The following is a 20,059-nucleotide window of genomic DNA, read 5'->3' on the forward strand; positions in this document are numbered from 1 at the left end:
ATCACACGCGGAGACGATGGGTCTGCCTGGTGGTTTGGTGGGGTGCCTATGTATTTTGGGTAAAATGTAGAAGGCCGGGATCCTCGGGTGTGTCTTGTTTAAGAAGACCCGTTCTTCTTGGCAGATCCACCCTTCCTCTTCCGCATGCTTGGTTAGGTTGATAATCTCTTCTTGTAGCCGTGGTGTCGGGTCTTTGTTCAGCATCTTGTAGGAGGTTTTGTAGTTGAGGAGTCGCTGGCATTCCTGGTTGTAATCTGTGGTGTTCATAATCACAATGCCGCCTCCCTTGTCTGCCGGTTTAATGGCGATGGTAGTGTCCAGGTTTAGGTCCTTAAGGGACTGTCTTTCTGTTGGTAGCAGGTTGTCTTGATAAAAGTTTTTCTGTTTTATTCCATCGGTAATTGTTTTCATCACGATTTTTTCAAACGTCTCAAATTCACTCGGGATGGTGTGAGGAGGGGGAAAAAAGGTCGATTTGGGTTTGAAACCAGTGATGTTGTCTTTGCTCCTCTCCGGTCCATGGCTGATGGAATCTTGTTTGCTGGGTAAATTTTTCCCCCTCCTCACACCATCCCGAGTGTCCATGCCCTCACCAGACTTGAGCAAAAATGGGTTCACAAATGAAACTCGGTTCAAGACGGTTTAAATATAACCGTTGAATGGAAACACTTCTAGAAAACAACCAGTGCTCCGTAAGCATGGCACCTTCATGGCCGTCAACATCCTCCCCAGGTAGCTGACCCCTTAGTAACATTCAAAACACTCCTGCTCACCGACCACGGGTCCGGCCACCTCCAGGAGGGAGCACTACAGATACCGCAACCTGTTTGTCAGCCACAGCACCGGGACTACAGCTACAGCAAAATCCACAGTCCTAAACTGTATTGATTTAGGTGTTATATTATTTTCCTGTACCTCGGGCCTCAACAGGAGTCCACTATACCTACATGCACTCTTGGTCCATGTGTCACACACACTGGGACACTGTTTTTATGTGTCCGCCAGTAGCATTGGCCTTGTCACGCCCCACCGGACTACATTACCCAACATCCCATGCGTCGTCTCGCACTTCGATGGGGACACCACGCACAGCCATCTGATCAACCTGACCGCAGGCTCCCATTGGCCTGTTCTCAGCAACAGGCAGTGTTTTATACAGACTGCCACGGCTTCCTCGGTCTCCGACTAACAAGGCTCACAGAAGTCCCCGTTCATCACGGCAGCGCACCATCACGACCGCGGTAAGTTTCTCCTCGAATCGTATGCCTTGCAGCACACACCCGGCCACAACACCAACACGTCCTGCCCACTCGTAACGCAGTGATTAGTCTCACTTGAGGCACCCATCCACCAGCTCACCAGGGCTTCACCCATGCTTTCAAGTAGCCGCCATTATCTGGTCCTTCAATAGGGTCAACCATATTTATGTTTGTAACTCTGTGTGTCCCAGGAGCCAGTGGCGTTCCCCCATGTTCGGTTACCTTTGCACTTACCCCCGTGCTGGGCACTATGTTGTTTAGACGCACTACAAGTTAAGCCTTTGAGACTCGTCCACCACACTCGAGTAATTCTCTACATCACCAACGCTGTACTCCAGGCACCACCAATGAGCTCACTCTCGCACTCAGTGTGTTTTTTAGAGCTATTACAGCATCGCCTTGCGTGTCCACCATACCCAGGATCACTTTTTCCCCATGACCCGTGAGCGCATAGGGTATGTCAACACGATTGACCAAGTAGCCTCTTTTAGTGCCGGTCAGTAACACCACCGAGCACTTTCGTATCCCCACCATTATAGGTTACTATATTACCTGTTTTTCTACTCTCCTTCCAGACCTGGGTCTAATACCGGCCCACTCCGGTACCGTGAGACTCTGAACCACGCCGGCCTCTAGGAAACTACAGCCGACCCACCCAGTGCCAGCATTGCACCGGTTATCCTGCATTTATTTTGGATTTCCCGACAGCACCCCTCTGCTACTCCAGCAGTAGGTAAGCTGTCTTTTAGATACACCATGTGGTGTATCACCCGGGCACTAATTGGCCCGTATTTAATACCTTTAGTACTTTATGAACAACCACCCGAGATCCTAACAGTTCTGTTTCACCCACAGACATCACGGACAGCACCGCTACCAGTGCCCTTTCCTGACGAAGGCCAGCACAAAGACAGGCTCCAACCAAGCCACTTTCTTTGGCCGAAACACACCCTGTGTCACACCCCGTGTCGAACTACGTGACACAACTGTATCACTACCCTGTATTTGTCATATTCAAAGATTGTTGTGTGCACTTTTTGTCTACCACGACTCAGACCACCCCCAGTCTCAGGCTCGTGTTTTTCCTGTACCAGTGGGTTCTTATACCCCCTCGATCTGTAAGGAAACATGTATCCCAATGTAGTCTTGAACTCTACACTCCAGAGGCCGACACCTATTTGTGCTACTACTGTATAACTAACTTTGTCCGTTCGTTGATTTCAACCATCTTTCGTGCTTATCGGAAGAAATGTAAAGTAAATTGTTGAACCACTAACTACTTCCTGTGTGAGTACATAATAAACACACACACACAGCACTTTTGTGTCTCTGTTTTGGATCTCCTCATCCTGATTATCCATCAGCAACCCCAGACACGTGTTTCGACCTTGTTAGGCCTTCTCAGTGAGGTAAAGCTGAGCCTCTCTAAGGCACAGAGTGCAAGGGGTCCACGTCTGGATTACACTTGGTTACTTAGGGTGACATCACACGTTTTACAAAACTGAAAAGGAGTGTGGGAGCCCTTCTACTGAGAACAAACATGGGTCAAATACCCTGTTCTATGGAATTTCCTCCGTTCAGGAGGGTCTACAACCAAGTTTTAGCTCAATGCACCCTTCACAGAGGAGAAGAACCAGTTACTTACCCGTGGTAATGTTCTTTCAACTGGATGTTCCTCCAACGTATTCCTCATCTTTGAAATGTAATGTCCAGTTTCAGCTGCTTCGGCAAAATATTTCGGCAGAGGGCGCGTGTGTCGAGGCGTTGAGTCGATGTCCCTCGAAGGCCTCTGTGGAGGGGGATGTCATCGGAGGGTATATGTTGCACGCACGGCGCCCGTTGGCCTCAGTTCTGTTATTCCCCTTTCCCATAAATAAAGTACTCAGCCTTGGTGGAACGAAAGCTGTAACAGCATGGGAAATTCTATAGTGGGGTAGGTTGGGAGGGGGGGATGAGGAATACGTTGGAGGAACATCCAGTCGAAAGAACGTTACCAGGGATAAGTAACTTGTTCTTCGAATGGATTGTGTTCTGCAACCTATTCCTCATCTTTGACAGACTCCCAAAGCAGTATTATGATAGGAGGAGGGTGTAGAATTGATATATTAATTATTTTCCAGAGCCGAGTAAAGTACTGCTTTCCCAAAGGCAACGTCTTGAGAATGGGAAGCATCCAGAGAATAAATCTTTGTAAATGTGTGTATTGATGAACACGTTGCAGCATCACAGATATTCCTAATAGGAACACCCCTTTGAAGGGCTGTAGATGTAGCCATGCCCCTGGTGGAATGAGCACGCAAACCTTCAGGAGGGTCTTTGCCTGCTAGCCTGTAGCATTCAGATTTGGTAAGAATTATCCTCTAGACAAGGTCTGTTTGGAAACAGCCTGGTCTAATTTGTGTCCGGTGTATCCTATAAAAGGTTGGTCGTCCACTGTCAACTTAGACATTCTAGAGATGTAAAAATGTAACGCTCTCCTAGGGTGCAGCCTATGAAGTCTTTCCTCTTCCTTACCAGGATGAGGTGGAGGGTAGAAGGAAGGCAGAACAATTTTTTCGCACTTAAATGAAAGTCAAAAACTACCTTTGATAAGAAGGAGGGTTTTACCCTTAAAACAACTCTATCCTTGTGGAAGATGGTAAAGGGTGGCTTGGATGAAAGTGCCTGCAACTCGCTCTTTCTACGGGCTGATGTTAGAGTTAACAACCTTAACGGACATGTGTGTGCAAAGGTTCAAATGGAGCACACATCAGGAATTTCAAAACCAGGTTACAGTCCCAAACCGGAGCCTGCAAAGGAGATGGAGGGAACACATTAGTGAGCCCTTTTAGAAATGGAGTCACCAGTGGGATCTTGAAATAAGAGCATTCTTCTCATGAGCGCTTAAAGATTGACAGCGCTGCCAAGTAGCCCTTAATGGTGCCAACCTGAAGGCCCTTATTTGCTAATGAAAGCAAAAAGGATAAGACATCTGGAATTTTACACTGAAAAGGATAAACATTCTTTTCTCTGCACCAGTCACAAAAAACGTATTCCAACGGCAACGGTACAGAGACTTTGTTGCTGGCCTCGTGGCTGAAAGCAACACCTCCATTACGTCTTCCGGGAGGTCCCAACCCTTGTATCTCAGCCTTTCAGAAACCAAGCGTGAAGGTTGAGAGTCATGACTTTTGCATGGAGAACCCAACCCTCCTCTAGCAAGAGAAGATCCTCTCTTTGTGGAAGACGCATCGGAGGACAGATGGACATGTCTAGAAGGTCTGGGTACTATGTTCTCCTGGCCCAATCCGGGGCAATTAGGATCATGTGTTTCATGAATCTTCTCAACCTCCTGATCACATGAGGAATGACGGGGACTGGAGGAAACGCATACAGGAGTGGAAACTCCCAGTCCACCACAAACGCGTCTCCTAGAGCTCCTCTTGGGGGAAATTCCCTTGAACAGTACTGCTCGCACATCCGGTTCACACCAGTCGCAAACAGATCCACTTGAGCGGTTACCCAAAGTGCAAAGATCTCTTGAAGGACTTCCTGAGCTAGTTCTCACTCGTGGGAGACTGTGCTCTGACTGCTCAGAGCATCCCCCACTGTGTTCTCCTCCCCGGCTAGGTGAACTGCCGATATGGAGATTCCAATACCAGAGCTGCATTGAATCTCTGCACAGTGGTAGTGGCCCTACGCCACCTCGCTTGTTAAGGGAGTACATGGCCACTGTGTTGTCTGTCATTATCAGGACATTCTTTCCCCGTACAGAGGGCAGAAGCCTTCAGCGCTAGTCTGATTGCTCTCAGCTCCAAAAGATTGCTATGTAGTTTGGACTCCGATGGAGACCAACGACCGTTGACTGTCAGATCGTTGGCGTCGGCTCCCCACACCGTGAGTGAGGCATCCGAAACTACTGTAATCTCCGGCCATGGCTGCCAAAAGGGTTCTCCCTTCAGAATATTTTCCTTGCAGGCCCACCACAGAAGATCCTGTGAGACTCTTGTTGAAATCTGAATTCGGTCCAACATCTTTCCTGAGAATTGGGACCATTGTATTCTGAGAGCCCATTGAAGGGATCTCATTCTGAGGCGGGCCTCTGGCACCAGAAAAATGCAGGATGCCATGAGGCCGAGCAACCTCAAAAAATCAAAGGCCGGAAGACTTTGGGCACTCTGAAATTTGGTTACCATCTGAAAAATGTCTTCAGCCCTCACCTCGGTTGGCGAGTTCTTTCCCGAGGATGTATCTATCACAGCTGCGATGCATTGGAGCTTTAGGGAAGGTGTCAAATGGGACTTCTTGTAATTGAGGGAGAAGCCCAGTCTGTGAAGAGTATCAGGTAACGTTCAGATGATCCTAGGGTTGTTCGGGTGAACGCGCCCTGATCGGCAATCGTCCAGGTATGGGTAGATGTAAATCCCCCGTCTCCTGAGACTCACTGCCATCAGTTTGGTGAAAACCCTCGGGTGGGAGGTCAGCCCGAATGGCAGGACTCAAAATTGATAGTGCGAGCCGCCAACCGCACACCTCAGGTACTTTCTGTGATTGAGATGGATTGGCACATGCAAATAAGCATCTTGAAGGTCCAATGACACCAACCAATCTTGACGTTGGAAGGCTTGAAGGATCTGAGAAAGAGTGACCATCTTGAACTTGTCCTTCCTGAGGAACTTGTTCAAGTTTCTGAAGTCCAAGATGGGTCTCAGTCCTCTCTCCTTTTTGGGGATCAAAAAATATGGGGAATAGCATCCCTTGTTCCTCTCCGCTACAGGCACCGGTTCTATAGCGCCTTTCTCTAGCAGGGTTAAAATTTCCTGCACAAAGAGCGGATCTGGAATCCTCAAAGAGTGGTTCCCCGGTGGATTGTTCTGAGGCTTCTTTATAAAAGGAAGGCAGTAACCATGGGCTATTGTTTCCATAACCAAGCATCTGAAGTAATGTCTCGCCATTCTTCTAGATGCTGAGACAGTCTGCCCCCACTGTCGAGCTGTGACTCAAGCCCTCAGAGTGGGTTTGTAGCGGCTGTTGCAGAGGCCGATGGTAAAGAGGCTGCCGCTGGAGCTGGCTTGGCACCTCTACCTCTTCCACCACAAGGACATTTTCTTTGGCCTCTTTGACTGGCCATTCCTCTCGCCCTTCCAAATGCAAAGTATTAGTGAAAAGATCTACCCCTTCAATGTTGTCTGGTAGGACGAAAAGCTTGCCTAACAGGTCGAGGTCTGCAACTTCTTAAGGCTCTAGTCCGCCTTGCTGCCAAAAAGATGAGACCCGTCAAATGGCATGTTGAGAAGTCTAGCCTGCACATCAGGTGCAAAACCTGACTTTCCCAACCACGCAAATCTGCACATCACAGTGCTGGTAGCCACGGATTTGCTGATGCAATCTGTAGAATCCAATCCAGATTTAAGGGACTCAAACAGCTCCAGGGTATGTGAAGGCATCCTGCAGTACGACACAGACAACAGATTTGTTCAAACAAAAGAATATTTATTAACTTAAATGTCTTACCAGAACAAAACTAACAAAACTCTGAGTCAAAGAGCTCAACTTAAAAATCTGTCTGTGTCCAAAACCTATCATTGCCCTCACAAATACAATGAACCAATGTGTGGGGATGTCAAAGTCAAAAGAAACAGTGTTTTATCTCAAAGTTCTGAGCTGATTTTAGCTCACAGCTTTCATTCAGCTCACCCTACCCCAAGCATAAGAAAGTTCCATGAAAAATGCTCAAAGTTCACTTTTCTACAGTTCAAAAAAGGTGTATTTCAGCACCAATCCTTGGGGTTCCCTTCCCCAAGTTTCAAGTACCACAATCCAAAACAAAGGGGTCTTGAGACTCCTATCTGTCCATCTTCTATATTTGTTTTTGTATAGCGCTACATCGCCCAAAGGCCTCAGAGCGCTCACAGTGACGTACAGAACAAGAAAACATAGAAGACAGAGATGGACGGTGTGACTGGAAACCAGTAACTGAGTAGAAATTACTCTGTACAGTCGTCGTACAACCAGCTCTTAAGCTGCTTTTTAAATGTGCTCATAGATCCAGTTTTTTTTATAGACAATGGCAGTGAGTTACAAACCGTGGGGGCCCAGAAACTAAAGTTGATACTGCCAATTCTTTTTAGGAGTTGACAAGGTTAAAATAGATCCTGATTGTTGTTGGATCGCATGTTTCTCCTAAAAGGTGATTTCTTTATTTTATCAGAAAGATATTTTGGTGCAGTACCAGATAGGCATTTAAAGACTATTACAGAACTTTTAAATTTGATTCTTTGACCAACTGAGAGCCAGTGAAGATTCCTCCTCTCAGCCGAGGTCTTCGAATGTCTGCTTAAACGATTTACTGCTCTAGCAGCTCCATTTTGGATGGTTTCCATTTTTTTTTATGTTCGATTAAGAGGTTCCCATTAATAAACTATTACAGTAATCGAGTTTTGAGTTAACAATGGCGCCTGCTATTATGGCAAGATTGGGCTTGGACAGATAAGGGCGAATTTGCCAGACAAGATTGGAGAAGAAGGCATGTCTTTTAAAGGATAGGTGAGAATCCATAAAGACGCTAAGCGTTTTTACATGATCAGAGACCATAATATTGCTGTTATTGATTTTAAAGCTTTGATATTTTGCCTCTAGATTTTTTAGATTCTGGGTGGTGCCAATTATCATTAGCTCGGTTTTAGCCTCGTTAAGAGCTAACAAGTTTGATGCCATCCAGGTTTGTATGGCGGAGAAGACCTCTCTCACGCTATGTGCATCTTGTTCATAGTCTCCTGATAGGATGAACACCAACTGGGTGTCATCGGCGTAGTTTGTAAACCTGACACCCATGGTTTGTAGCATATCGTATAATAATTTTGAAAAGATATTAAACAGTAGCGGCGACAGGCATGAACCCTGTGGAACTCCACATAGCAGTGGAATTCTTAAGGAGGAGAAGTGCCCCTTCACGACCGCTGAAGATCTGGGACCTAAAAAGGATTTAAACCAGTCTGCTGCGGACTGGGAGCATCTGCCAACTGTTAGGAGTCTTTCAGCGAGAAGTTTGTGGTTGATCAAATCAAATGCAGAGGAAAGCTCTAGCAAAAGAAGCAGTGCAGGATTTCCTTTTTCGATGATGGACGCGATGTTATTCTGGCTATCCAGGAGAGCTGTCTTGGTGCCATGATTGGCAAGAAAGCCAAATTGTTCCTCTGCAAGAGTGTTGTTACTTTCTACGAATTATTGGTATTTTTCATATGCAATCTTGTCTATGATCTTTAGTAAAAATGGTACAATGGTGATGGGTCTAAAGTTGTTGGGTATTGAGGGATCGAGATTATGTATCTTTAGGAGTGGTGTAATCCATGCCTCCTTGATATTGTTAGGAACGTAAGATTCGTCAAAAGATTATGGTTCACGAAGTGCGTGACCCAGGGGGCTAGTGTATCGGAAAACTCTTAGAAGAGCTTTGCTGGAAAAGCATCTCCCTTACAGGAGGACGGCTTCAGTTTATGGATAATATCAAGGACCTCCAATTCTGATACCCTTTCAAAGGAGAAGGGTTTTGAGGGAGCTTTAGCACATTGGCCGTCCTCTCTGGTGTCAGGATATTATTAGAGTTCCACACCTGCAGCCTATCAAGCGGCTGCAGGTGTATAAAGGGCGACCGACCCAGCAGGGGAGAGAGCAACAGGTAGAGCCACTGGTGAAGCAACTGGTGGAGCAGTAGGAGACCCATGAAAGGAGGCAGCCGTGGTAGTCCAGGAGTAGGGAACAGGACGCTGGGAGAAGTCCCAGAGGACTTGTGGGACCCGATGTAAGTGGGCCTCGTATCCCTCACAAGCCTGGGAACCTCTGTGTGCAGCAGGAGCTTCCACGGAGCCCGGAATGCAGAGGACGCTTTCCGCATCCGAAATCCAGCAGCATAAGTGCCGATGCGAAGCAGGGAGCACAAATGTAGTTCTGTAGATCTCAGGGTTCCCTTCCCCATGACTTTCAATCCCTTTGAGGATACTTGTTTTAGGGCCTCATCACGAGTTGGTCTGTATTGCGCCTGCAATACTGCCCGACTGTAATAGAGTTAGCACCGACCAGTGCAGTGGTATTACCACCGGATCACGCGTTGGGCGTTAACAGTAAATCCCCATTCCCCATTGGATCCAATGGGGCATTTTCGGTGCTAATAATGCAGGCTAATACAGCCGGCGGTAATACTGTTGAAAACAGGGCAGTAAATGGGATTTTCACCTCCAGATAAAAGCTGGAGGTAAAACAGCCCGTTTAGCGCCCAAACTTAAATGCGGCTGTAATACCGTTACTGCCAGATTTAAGGGCTACAGACCTACTCGTGATGCGGCCCTTAGTCTCTTCAAAAGTCTTAACAAAAATCACAAGGTCAACTTGATCCTTTTCTGGCTTGCCTTGCCAGCTCCTTTGCAGTGATTTCGGTGGGCTTGTGTCACAGTGTTCTTAGCTTTCACCATCCAGGGTTCTCTGGTCTAGGAGCAGTTGTCAGACCACATAGTCAACCCATCACAGATCGCGCAACCAGAACCCCTGTGCTCTGCGGCACACGCCCACAGGCTACTTGGAGCAGGTTACTGAGCACAAAGTCACTGTCACTTGTTCACTTTTATTAGGCATGCTGCTTAGGGGTATTCCTGTGCTCCTCTGGCTTCACCGTGATCGCCTCGTGGCTCTGCCACCATGCCTCACACATCCCTGTCTAACCTGTAGCCTTGCTAAACTGCATTCACTCGTTAATGTTTACTGTTTAGCTCCTTCAGCCTTCACTGTGTTATTTAAAGTTCACTTTGAACTCCGAGTTCAATGCTCTTGTAGGTAGTTTGATTAAGTTCATTATTCAATGTATGCCTTTTCGCTTTAATGTTAAACAGTGCTTTAATTTCGATCTTCAATGTGACCTAGTTTGATCTCAATGTAAAGTGCGCTATTCAGTTCAGTGTTTAAAATGCATTGGCTTTTAAATGTTAACTTTGCCTTTAATTCGGTTTTTAATATGCATGGGATTTCCCAAAGTTAACTTTTAATTTAGTTTGGTAAACAAAATGCGCTTGTCATTAAATTGCATGGACCATCACTCATTTGTGGTCCTTTCAAAGCTCCCCAGTGCTGACTCGCCTCTGACACTCGCCTGCCTTCTCAGCTTTCACCCTGGTAGTTCCCGCTACTTCCTTTCCTCTCCTTAGGTCGGCACCAGCCACCGCAGCAAGCTCTGCTCACCCGCCGTGTGCTCCCTGCTTCACATTGGCACTTATGCTGCTGGATTTCGGATGCAGACAGCGTCCTCTGCATTTCGGGCTCCGTGGCAGCTCCTGCTGCACACGTTACTGTACGGAGGTTCCCAGGCTTGTGGGGGATACAAGTCCCACTTACATCAGGTCCCACAAGTCCTCTGGGACTTCTACCGGCGTCCTGTTCCCTACTCCTGGGCCACCACGGCCGCCTCCTTTCATGGGTCTTCTACTGCTCCACCAGTTGCTTCACCAGTCGCTCTACCCGACGCTCTCTCCCTGCTGGGTCGGTCACCCTTTATACACCTGTAGCCCCTTGACAGGCTGCAGGTGTGGAACTCTGATTAGTTCTGCCTGACCACAATTACAAGGACATGCCTGACCCTCACAGTTCCTTGCAGGCATCTTCTTCATCCCAGTGCCAAATTGGTGTAAAGAGGTTATCTTCATTCCTCTTAGTTGTATCTTCTTTGTCCCATTACTGTCAACTGTTATATAGGAAGAGTTGAGAGGAACTGGCTTACAATAGCCCATAGAGATTGGGGAAGGGTTAGGGTAGTTGTCAGCAGGAAAGGGGCATACCCTTCCCCAATGCGGGTTGGACCGGGATGCTTCACATGGAAACCGGGATAGGAAGTCCACATTACCTTGCTCTCGGCCTTCCGGTGTTCCACTGTGAAGCAATATGGTTGAAGGTCCAAGAACCATCGCATTACTTGAGGGTTGAATTATTTTCTCGGACTAATCGTAACTAGAGGAGAGCTCTGGTCTGTCACCAAGCGAAATCTACAGCCTAAGAGATAATACTGCAGGTGAATTATGGCTCATTTGATGGCCAACGCGTTTAGCTCAATGACTGAATCGTTTTTCTCTTTGGGAAAGAGCTTTCTGCTGATGTATAAGATGGGATGTTCAAATCCATCATAGGTTTGTGACAGAACAGCTCCTTGTCCGATTAAAGAAGCATCAGTCTGAAGGATGAATTATTTGGAGAAGTCGAACAGGCCTAAAACGGGGCTTTGACATAGGGCTTGTTTTAAGCTTGTATAACAAGTTCCATCCTCTTCTTCCCACCTGATCTTTTCGTGCTCAGCATTTTTCAACTTGCCTGTTAATCTAGCTGTCTTGCTAGAAGAATTTGGAATGAATCTGCGATAGTAACCCATTAGTCCCAAAAAGGCCCTTAGATCTTTGTCTTTGGAGTGGGTGTATCCAAGACGGCCTTCACCTTCTCCAGTTGTGGTTGGACGGTGTCATTACCCAGGTAAGAAATCCCAGATATTCTACTGCAGGTTGGTCCAATTTGCACTTTCTAGGATTAACAGTTAGTCCCACTTTTCTCAATACTCTCATGATGGTATGAAGGTGGTACAAATGACCTTCCCATGTCTTAATGTAAATTACAATGTCATCTATATAGGCTCTGCAAAATTCAGAGTACGCTTGTAATATCTTATCCATGAGTCTCTGGAACGTGGCAGGAGCACCATGTAGCCGAAAGGTAAATTGAAATAACCCTATGGGAGTGGCAAAGGCAGATGTTTCTTCACTAGGGCCATCTAAAGGAACTTGCCAATATCCTTTTGTGAGATTGAGTGTTGAAAGGAAGACCGCATTACCCAGCTGGTGTATTAGATCATCAATATGGGGCATGGGGCAAGTGTCAAAGGCAGAGATAGCATTAATTTAATGAAAATATATACAGAATCTCCAACTGCCATCGGGTTTTGCCACCAACACGATAGAAGAGGGCCAAGGGCTATTAGAAGGTTCAATGATGTTAGCTTCTAGAATGTCTTGACCTCCTGAATTATGGTTTATTTTCTAGGCTCAGGTAGCCGATACAGTTTCAGGTGTACCACTTTACCTACTGGAGTGCCCAAATGGTGATAAATACCCCACACTCTTCCAGATTCCTCTCGAAATACGTCAGTGTACTGGCTTATGAGTTCATAGAGATCTTGTTTCTGATTGTTATTGAAGTAGATGAGATTAGGGCCTTACTCTCTGTGTCTTCCGGTAGGGGACAAGATATTACAATAGCTGGAGACTCATTTAGTAAATTTATATGATAGATTTGTGTTTTAAGGCAGCAGTTTGGTTGTGAGATCTTCTAATAATATGGACCTGTTTGTTCTATTACTTCATATGGTCCATGCCACTTGGACACAAGCTTATTTTCTGAAGTGGGCAACAAGACAAGTACCTTTTGACCTATTGAAAAGGATCTGTGGAAACGTTTTTCATAAAAGGTCTTTTGTTATTCTTGCGACTTAACCATATGTGCCTGTTCCAAATACCTTACCACTGTCATGTGTTGTTTCAACCTATTTACAGTCTGGCAAAAGGCAAATGGGGCTTTCATTCTCTCCTCCCAAGTTTCTCTCAACATATCCAAGACATCTTGTGGTTTAAAAAGGGAAAATCCAGTTGAGGCCTGAGGGCTTTTCCTGACTGTAAAGAGGGCCCAAGGTATCATTTGATGCCAGTTTCTATCATCTTTTTCAAATAAATTTCTGAGTATGGTCTTAAGAGTCTTATTAAATCTTTCCACTATGCTGTCCATCTGGGGATTAAACACTGATGTTCTGAGGATGGCAATGTGTAATAATTCTGTAACTTCCCCCATAAGTTTGCTCATGAAAGTAGAGCCCTGATCCGTCAATATCTCCTCCGGAAACCCCACTCAGGAGAAAAAAGGGAGCAGGTGTTTTAGGATCTGCTGTGTCGTGTTGCTTCTCAGGGAAAAGGCATCGGGATAACTGTGGCATAATCTAGAATAACTAGAATATATTTATTCCCCAGTTTGGAAGGGCCTCACAATATCTGTACCAATCTGAGAAAAGGGAACTTCAATCATTGGTAATGGCTTTAAGGGGACTCTTGAAGTTATATGTGTACTGGTCTTCTGACAGACTGCGCATGCTTGAATAAAGGTTTTAATGTCAGCGTGAATTCAAGGCCAATAGAATTTATTTGTTATATGTGCTTGAGTCTTAGACTGCCCCATATGGCCTCCTGTCAGATGGGAATGGGCTATCTCTATGACTACTCACTTGTGACTCTTGGTGATCCCTAACTGTGTTTTTACTTGTCCTTCCATGGTGGTATCTCTCCTATAAAGGAGCCTGTGTTTCAGAAAGAAACATGCATTGGCAATGCCAATAGTTTTGGTGTTTATAGATGTGACTGGTACCAGGGTGCAAGGAGGGTACAAAGTTGCATTGTAGGATGTGACAAAGGGTGCAGGTGTGCAAGAGAATGAGAAGGAAAGAGAAAAGAGCAATGAGGAAATTATTAAGAGAGGGTGCTATTGATGATGAGCAAGCAGAAATATGAGTGAGAAAGGTTGCGAGTGAAAGGGTAAGAAATAAAGCAAGTGTGTGAGAGGAACCTTGAGAGGGGATAGAGAGTGTCAGTGAGGTGGGTGAGTGGGATGTAGAGTTGGGTGGGTAGGTGCCACTTGACTTACTTATGGCAACCTATTCTAAAGTCACTTCCATGGTGCTTCCAAGTATCCAAAACTGACGATGTTCCTTGCAATGTCCTGTTCTGTGGTGTCATTTCAGTTGGTGCAATCCAAATGCAGATTAGGAGGTGTGCGTGTATTTTTTCCCAGAGTGCCAGACCAGAGCTCACATAGATGAGTTTCTGCTACTGTAATGATTCCTCTGTTTTTGTTTGCTATGTGTTCAAATGCCATCTGATCTGCCTTTAATGTTACCAAAAAAAAACATAGTTTAGGGTAGGGGTGGGCAGTTTGGGGGTACGAATGAGACTGTGTGGAATTGTGTGCACTGTCATTTGGGGGTGAAAGTAGCAGGACTTTTTTCGTGGCTTGTTCCCCCCACTCTTCCAATGCAATCTCCTGCTTTGAAATGCAAATAAATACACGTTGGAGCGCCACTGAAGCTCCAATTTAGCTGACGCTATTGCGACCTTCTGTTCTGCACCGTGCAGTACATGTCCCGTGGGAGTGTTTTATCACATTAAAACTTAGGCACTCATTCTCACACTGCTGGAAAGGGACATAATATAAAAGTCATACTGGGTCCTAAGAAGGAGTGAGCACAGAATACTACTCTAGGCAAGGCTTCTTGACACACTTTTTGTAACGTGTATTGCCTCTCCCCGCACAAGAGTCAATTCTGTCACGTCTTAGAAGTCAAGTCACTCACAGAAAAGGTACAATTTTGCAAACAAGCCAGTCGGCAGTAGTCCCTTTCAGAAACAAAGGTGAGTGCCTTTTGAATTGAACCAATTTGTTTGTCAAAGTAGACTGACTGAACATCGGGGGATTAATTTGAAAAAACACATACTGCGTGCTATCTCACCTTCTAATCTCGGAGTCGGTGGTCCAGTCAGTCTGTTGCTCTCTGAGTCTCCACTCTCTCTAGGTAACACGCCAAGAATCTCTTCGCCCTCAAAATGGTGGGCAGGGGTAGCTGGACACATTGCAGCAACTAGTGATGATACCGGCATGCATCTGCAAACTGTTCTAATTGTAACAGACAGTCAGCCAACCAACTGTTTCTGCCCCATCCCCCCGGCCTTGACACAGTCTGGGAAGCCGTGCTCTCTACTGACTCAGCAGTTAAGACTGAAGAGAGGGGATGCAAAGGAATAATGGGGAATTAATGTGAATGCTGTCACTGCGGCCTTGCAAGGTGGTGACAGCGCAACACTCGTCACCAAGGTGTACCTCGAGATCCCCAGGTGCAACTTGGTGATAGGAGGGCCGGGCGATGGGTGTCAGAACATTTAACACAAATAAAAGAAAACTTCCAGGGCAACCCAAGGTGCGCCACTATATGAGTACTCTCGGTGCCGGAGGGCCCTACCAATGAGACGGTGAGTAGAGCGCCCTGGGTGGTTCCCCGGGCCTAAGGGCGGTCCCCCGGGCCTAATGGCGGTCCTGGGATGCACCATTTAATACAACAGCCCTCAGTGGATTTTCTCAGTGTTACCAACATGACAGCATTGCGACAGCTCCATTTACATCACACAGCAAAGTTGCGGTGCCAGTGCAGCCATAATTCGAAGTTGTGCAACAGGCAGACAAGCTCAGTCTTGCATGTATCATGGACACTCACCGTCATCCTATGCTTGCTACTGCTGCCTCTCGTTCAGTCTCATGAAGACCCCGGCTGGCACGCCTCCTACTGTCGAATCCCAGAGCCCCATACCTGCTAACTTGGAGTTGCACCAGTACTTCTGTGGCCGAGTGGGAGTCAGAATAATGCCAGCGTTTGGTGTGTGTGAACGGGCAAGAGAGTTGCTCATGCACGGTGCTGCCGCTGAGGAGGAGCCAGGAGTGTACATAGACGCAGCCTCGTGAACGTGATGCGCGTGCCACGGATGGTGCCTGGCTCGAAAACAGATCACTCCATAGCAGACTAAACATAGTCCATCCGAAGTTTGAGTGCAAAAGAGCATTGGTGCATACAAATTAAAATAATGTACGGCATATAGTTAAGTGCAGTGATTTTGCTCCTACTTCAGAGCTTGCACATCTTCCACAACAACAGAAGGAGCCCGCCAGACGTGACAGAGAGGGTAAGAGCCCAAATGGTGCTTCGTCATTTCACTGTCACGCACTGCAAGTTACCATGGCAATGCAATACACTGCTCCCGAACACCCCTTTCTCCTTTTTTTTTTTTTTACATTTCCATTACAATGTTTTAGCGATTAGGTGGCTTATGCCACCAAAGCACTAAAAACAAAAAGGTACCCTTTCTCTAGGACTCTTTGTTTCTGATACAACTTGTGCAAAGGCATCAAACAACAAGGGGTCATTTCTTTGAGCAAAGGCTAAATCAGGGAGGGTCTCAGGCTCTTCCTCCGTAGATCTCCGGCTCAGCTTTGCGAGGACCATCAGATATCTCATCAGCCTCTCCAAAGCCTCAAGTTCCTCTGTCGGTGCTTTCCTCCCCAGATTTTCCTTAAAACTTTGGGAACACTGCTCTCTCAAGCTCCCCTTGGGCCACGTTATCTCCTTGGTGAATCCGAAATGGATCCTTTCTGTGATTTTGCAACAGAACCTTAACATCACCTCGGAAGTCTGGGTCTTTTACCCCAGCCAATACATCAATTCCAAATCTCCATGCTAACCCTGACTTGGGTTCTAGTCTGATGTATGTATCCGTGGGTGGAATCAATATCAAGTCAGTGGGTATCAGTCTTCTTTCACCAGGAGGAATTCTCATCCCTACGACTACAGATATCAAACCCGATAGAACCTTCAGTAGCTAGTGAGGGGTCTGATGCTGTGACGGTTAGTATCTCAAACGGTAGGGTTCCCCAACTTGTATCAGTTGAGTTGTATCCCACCCCTGCCACCATTTGTGAAGGCATCATGAATTACGACACAGAAAACAGACTTCAAGTTCAAACAAAGGAATATTTATTAACTTAAATGTCAGGATGTTGAAGGGCTAACTTGTCCTTAGCTAAGGTGGGATGTTCCTACCAGAACAAAACTAAGGAAGGTCTGAGTCAAAGAGTGCAACTTAAAAGTCTGTATGTGTCCAAAACCTACCCTCACAACTACAATGATCCAATGTGTAGGGATGTCAAAGTCAAAAGAAACAGTGTTTTACCTCAAAGTTCTGAGCTGCGTTTAGCTCACAACTTACGTTCACTTCCCCCCAGGCATAAGAAAGTTCCTTGAAAAAGGTTCATAGTACACTTTTCTCCAGTTCAAAAGTGATGTAGTTCAGCACCAATCCTTGGGGTTCCCTTCTCCACAATCCAAAACAAAGGGGTCCTGATACATGCGGTCCCATGAGAAAAAATGTAGTTCTGGAGATCTCAGGGTTCTTGCTTTTCTTCCCTATGGCTATATGATGATTGTAAGGTGATCATGTACACGTCTGATGATGCTCCGAATGTTATTGTTTTTTGTGTATTACTCTTTTATCTATTGTAGTTCTCACGTTTCAGATTTCTTAGTGATTCAAAATGGATAATAAAATGACATACAATACTAAAATACCTCAAACACGTAAGAGAATAATCATACCTACTTGACATAAAAACAAGCACATTACATATTAACCTTGGTAGGAAATCATTCCACCAGCAAACATATTACCTTTGTGTGATAGGAGTCAAGAATGGTGGCAACATCTTCTTTGGAGGGTGAAATCAACATTGTTAAATCTTTTTCTAGGGCAGGCAACTATAATAAAAGAAAAAAACAAATAAACAAACTCAAAACAGCACAGGAAACATACTATAGATACAACACAGACACACTGTACATAGCATGTTTTCATGCTGTAGTTATTTTAAGAATGTGATATTCTGTGTCTGCATTACCTTAAAGAGTGTACTATGTATGGGGGCTTCCCAATTTTTTGTTGTCGGGGGACCTGTCTCAAGCAGTGAAGATATATATTGCAAAAATACAAAAAGGAAACAGGTTGTCCCTCTCTGACACTGAAAGGATTTCGAATTACACTTGGTCCTTGCTGAGCTCTTCACAAATCATCAACATTTACACCAGAACATTGTTTGTAAAACAATATATTTCAATTTATTTTGTTTTTGTTAAAAATCTTATAACAATACAATACATCAAACATTCATATGAATATGAGTGACAACATTAGACATACATTACACCAACATTCAAGACAAAGCAGCAATCTATGTGCCCAGAGGTTAGTACACCACTGTGTAACTATATTTTGCTAAAAACCACCAATTTAAATAAGACATAATTTGGCACAGTTTATAATAATGGATGTTAGAGCTCTCCACACATCAATCAAACATGATTTTGTTATTAAAACCATTAAACATACATTTAAGGACAGTTCTGCCTCATATTTTCGCATGTAGGGATGCTAATTAACGCTGGATCATAAGCGGTTCATTTTCAATGATACACACTACCAACAAACTCAAGAATTCACCATGGGTGCCAAGTATGCACCAGCTTTGGCAAATTTATTCATGGGTGTGTTCGAGGACCATTTGGTATACCGAGACCCCAGTTATATCTCCCATGTAGTTACATGGCAGAGGTATATAGATGACATTTTTATAATATGGAAGGGTACGAATGAAGACCTTGTGACCTGCGTTGAAAATATGAACACCAATGAATAAGCTATCATCCTCACCTGCAACAGCCACAAAAGCCAAATGGATTTTCTGGACCTAACAATATATATAGATGGTTCAGATGTCAAAACACGTGCCTTCAAGAAACATACAGAGGTCAACTCTACACTTTTTGCTACGAGTTGTCACCAGAAATCTGTCATTGATAATATCCCTACGGGTGAATTTATCAGAGCCTGGCGTAACTGCTCAGACTCAGATGTCTTCAATCAAGAATATCAACTCCTAAGAAACAGATTTCAAGAAGGAGGCTATCCAAATCTGTGTATAACTAAAGCCCAAAGTCTAGCCTCGAGGATAGGTAGAGATAAAATGTTGATCACCAAATCAACATCAACAAACACACCACACAACCGTACTTGCTTTTTGACACAGTTTTCTAAAGACAGTCATTTGGTGAACACGATTCTCAGGAAACACTGGCATTTATTGTTGCTAGACAATGACACTTGCAGTCACCTTGACGAAACCCATAAGATTATATATACACAAGCACCTACATTAAGAAGCACACTAAGTCCATCCTTTCTTCTGAGTGCCCACACTGGCCCACTGGTAACATGGTTACAACCGCATCGACAAGGGTTCTCCAAGTGCGGCACGTGCACGATGTGCAGATACGCGCACACTGACACTCACCAATTCAACGACCCGCAAGATAAAACCATCAGGATCACTGACAATATTAACTGCCGTTCCAAATATGTGGTCTATGCCGTTGTATGCATCTGCAACTACAATACGAGATTTAAGAATCCGTATCCGAGAACAATTATCCATAATTGGGAGCAAAGACTGTAAATTTCCTCTTGCGATACACTGGCAGACCAAACACCAATTAGACAATAAGAAAGACCTGAGATTCATCAGACTCAAGAAAATCTCCCTGTGCAAACGGGGAGAAGACAAGGAGAGAAAACTTCGACAGACTAAGTCGAGAATTATTTGCCAAATGCATACAACCTTAACTGGTTTGAACACAGATCACGAAATGGGATCATTTCTATGATGACTTGATTTCTGTGAATTGTGTGTATTATTTATCTGTGTGTATCATTTTTCGCTTGTCACATCCACATATCCGACAGATCACTCTCGGATCTACAGAGGGGAGTGAGACCATAGAACATAAAGGGCACCTTTAGTAATATAGGCATTTTTTGATTACCAGATCTTACCGTTGTTTTTCTTGGAGAACATCATTGGCAACTAGCCAAACAATACCCACAACAGGACTAGCAACATATCCAGCGTACCTAACCTGACTCATGTTTACTGTGCTAAGGTTTTGGGTAAACCTGATCGGTACCTGGGGCTGCTGAAAGTCCAAGGCTTATCAACAGTTACTCACACATATAGTAACCTTGACATGGATTAGTTCAGAGTGAGCAGAATTACCCAGAACTTATAATAATAGATACCACATGTGTCATACCTTATACATTCAGCAC

General features: G+C 45.1%; 1 protein-coding gene across 3 annotated transcripts in view; it reads right to left on the reverse strand.

The window, feature by feature from the left end:
* The window catches only part of HIBCH (3-hydroxyisobutyryl-CoA hydrolase), a 1,493,921-nt gene that overhangs the window by 318,986 nt on the left and 1,154,876 nt on the right, over positions 1-20,059 (reverse strand). For all 3 annotated transcript variants that reach the window (XM_069615663.1, XM_069615664.1, XM_069615665.1), the window contains one exon: positions 17,572-17,658. In XM_069615663.1, coding sequence (XP_069471764.1) covers positions 17,572-17,658 — 87 coding nt within the window. The remainder of the gene's footprint in view (positions 1-17,571; positions 17,659-20,059) is intronic.

Source organism: Ambystoma mexicanum, chromosome 9, assembly GCF_040938575.1.
Source record: "Ambystoma mexicanum isolate Mex_15411 chromosome 9, UKY_AmexF1_1, whole genome shotgun sequence".
NCBI lineage: Eukaryota > Metazoa > Chordata > Amphibia > Caudata > Ambystomatidae > Ambystoma > Ambystoma mexicanum.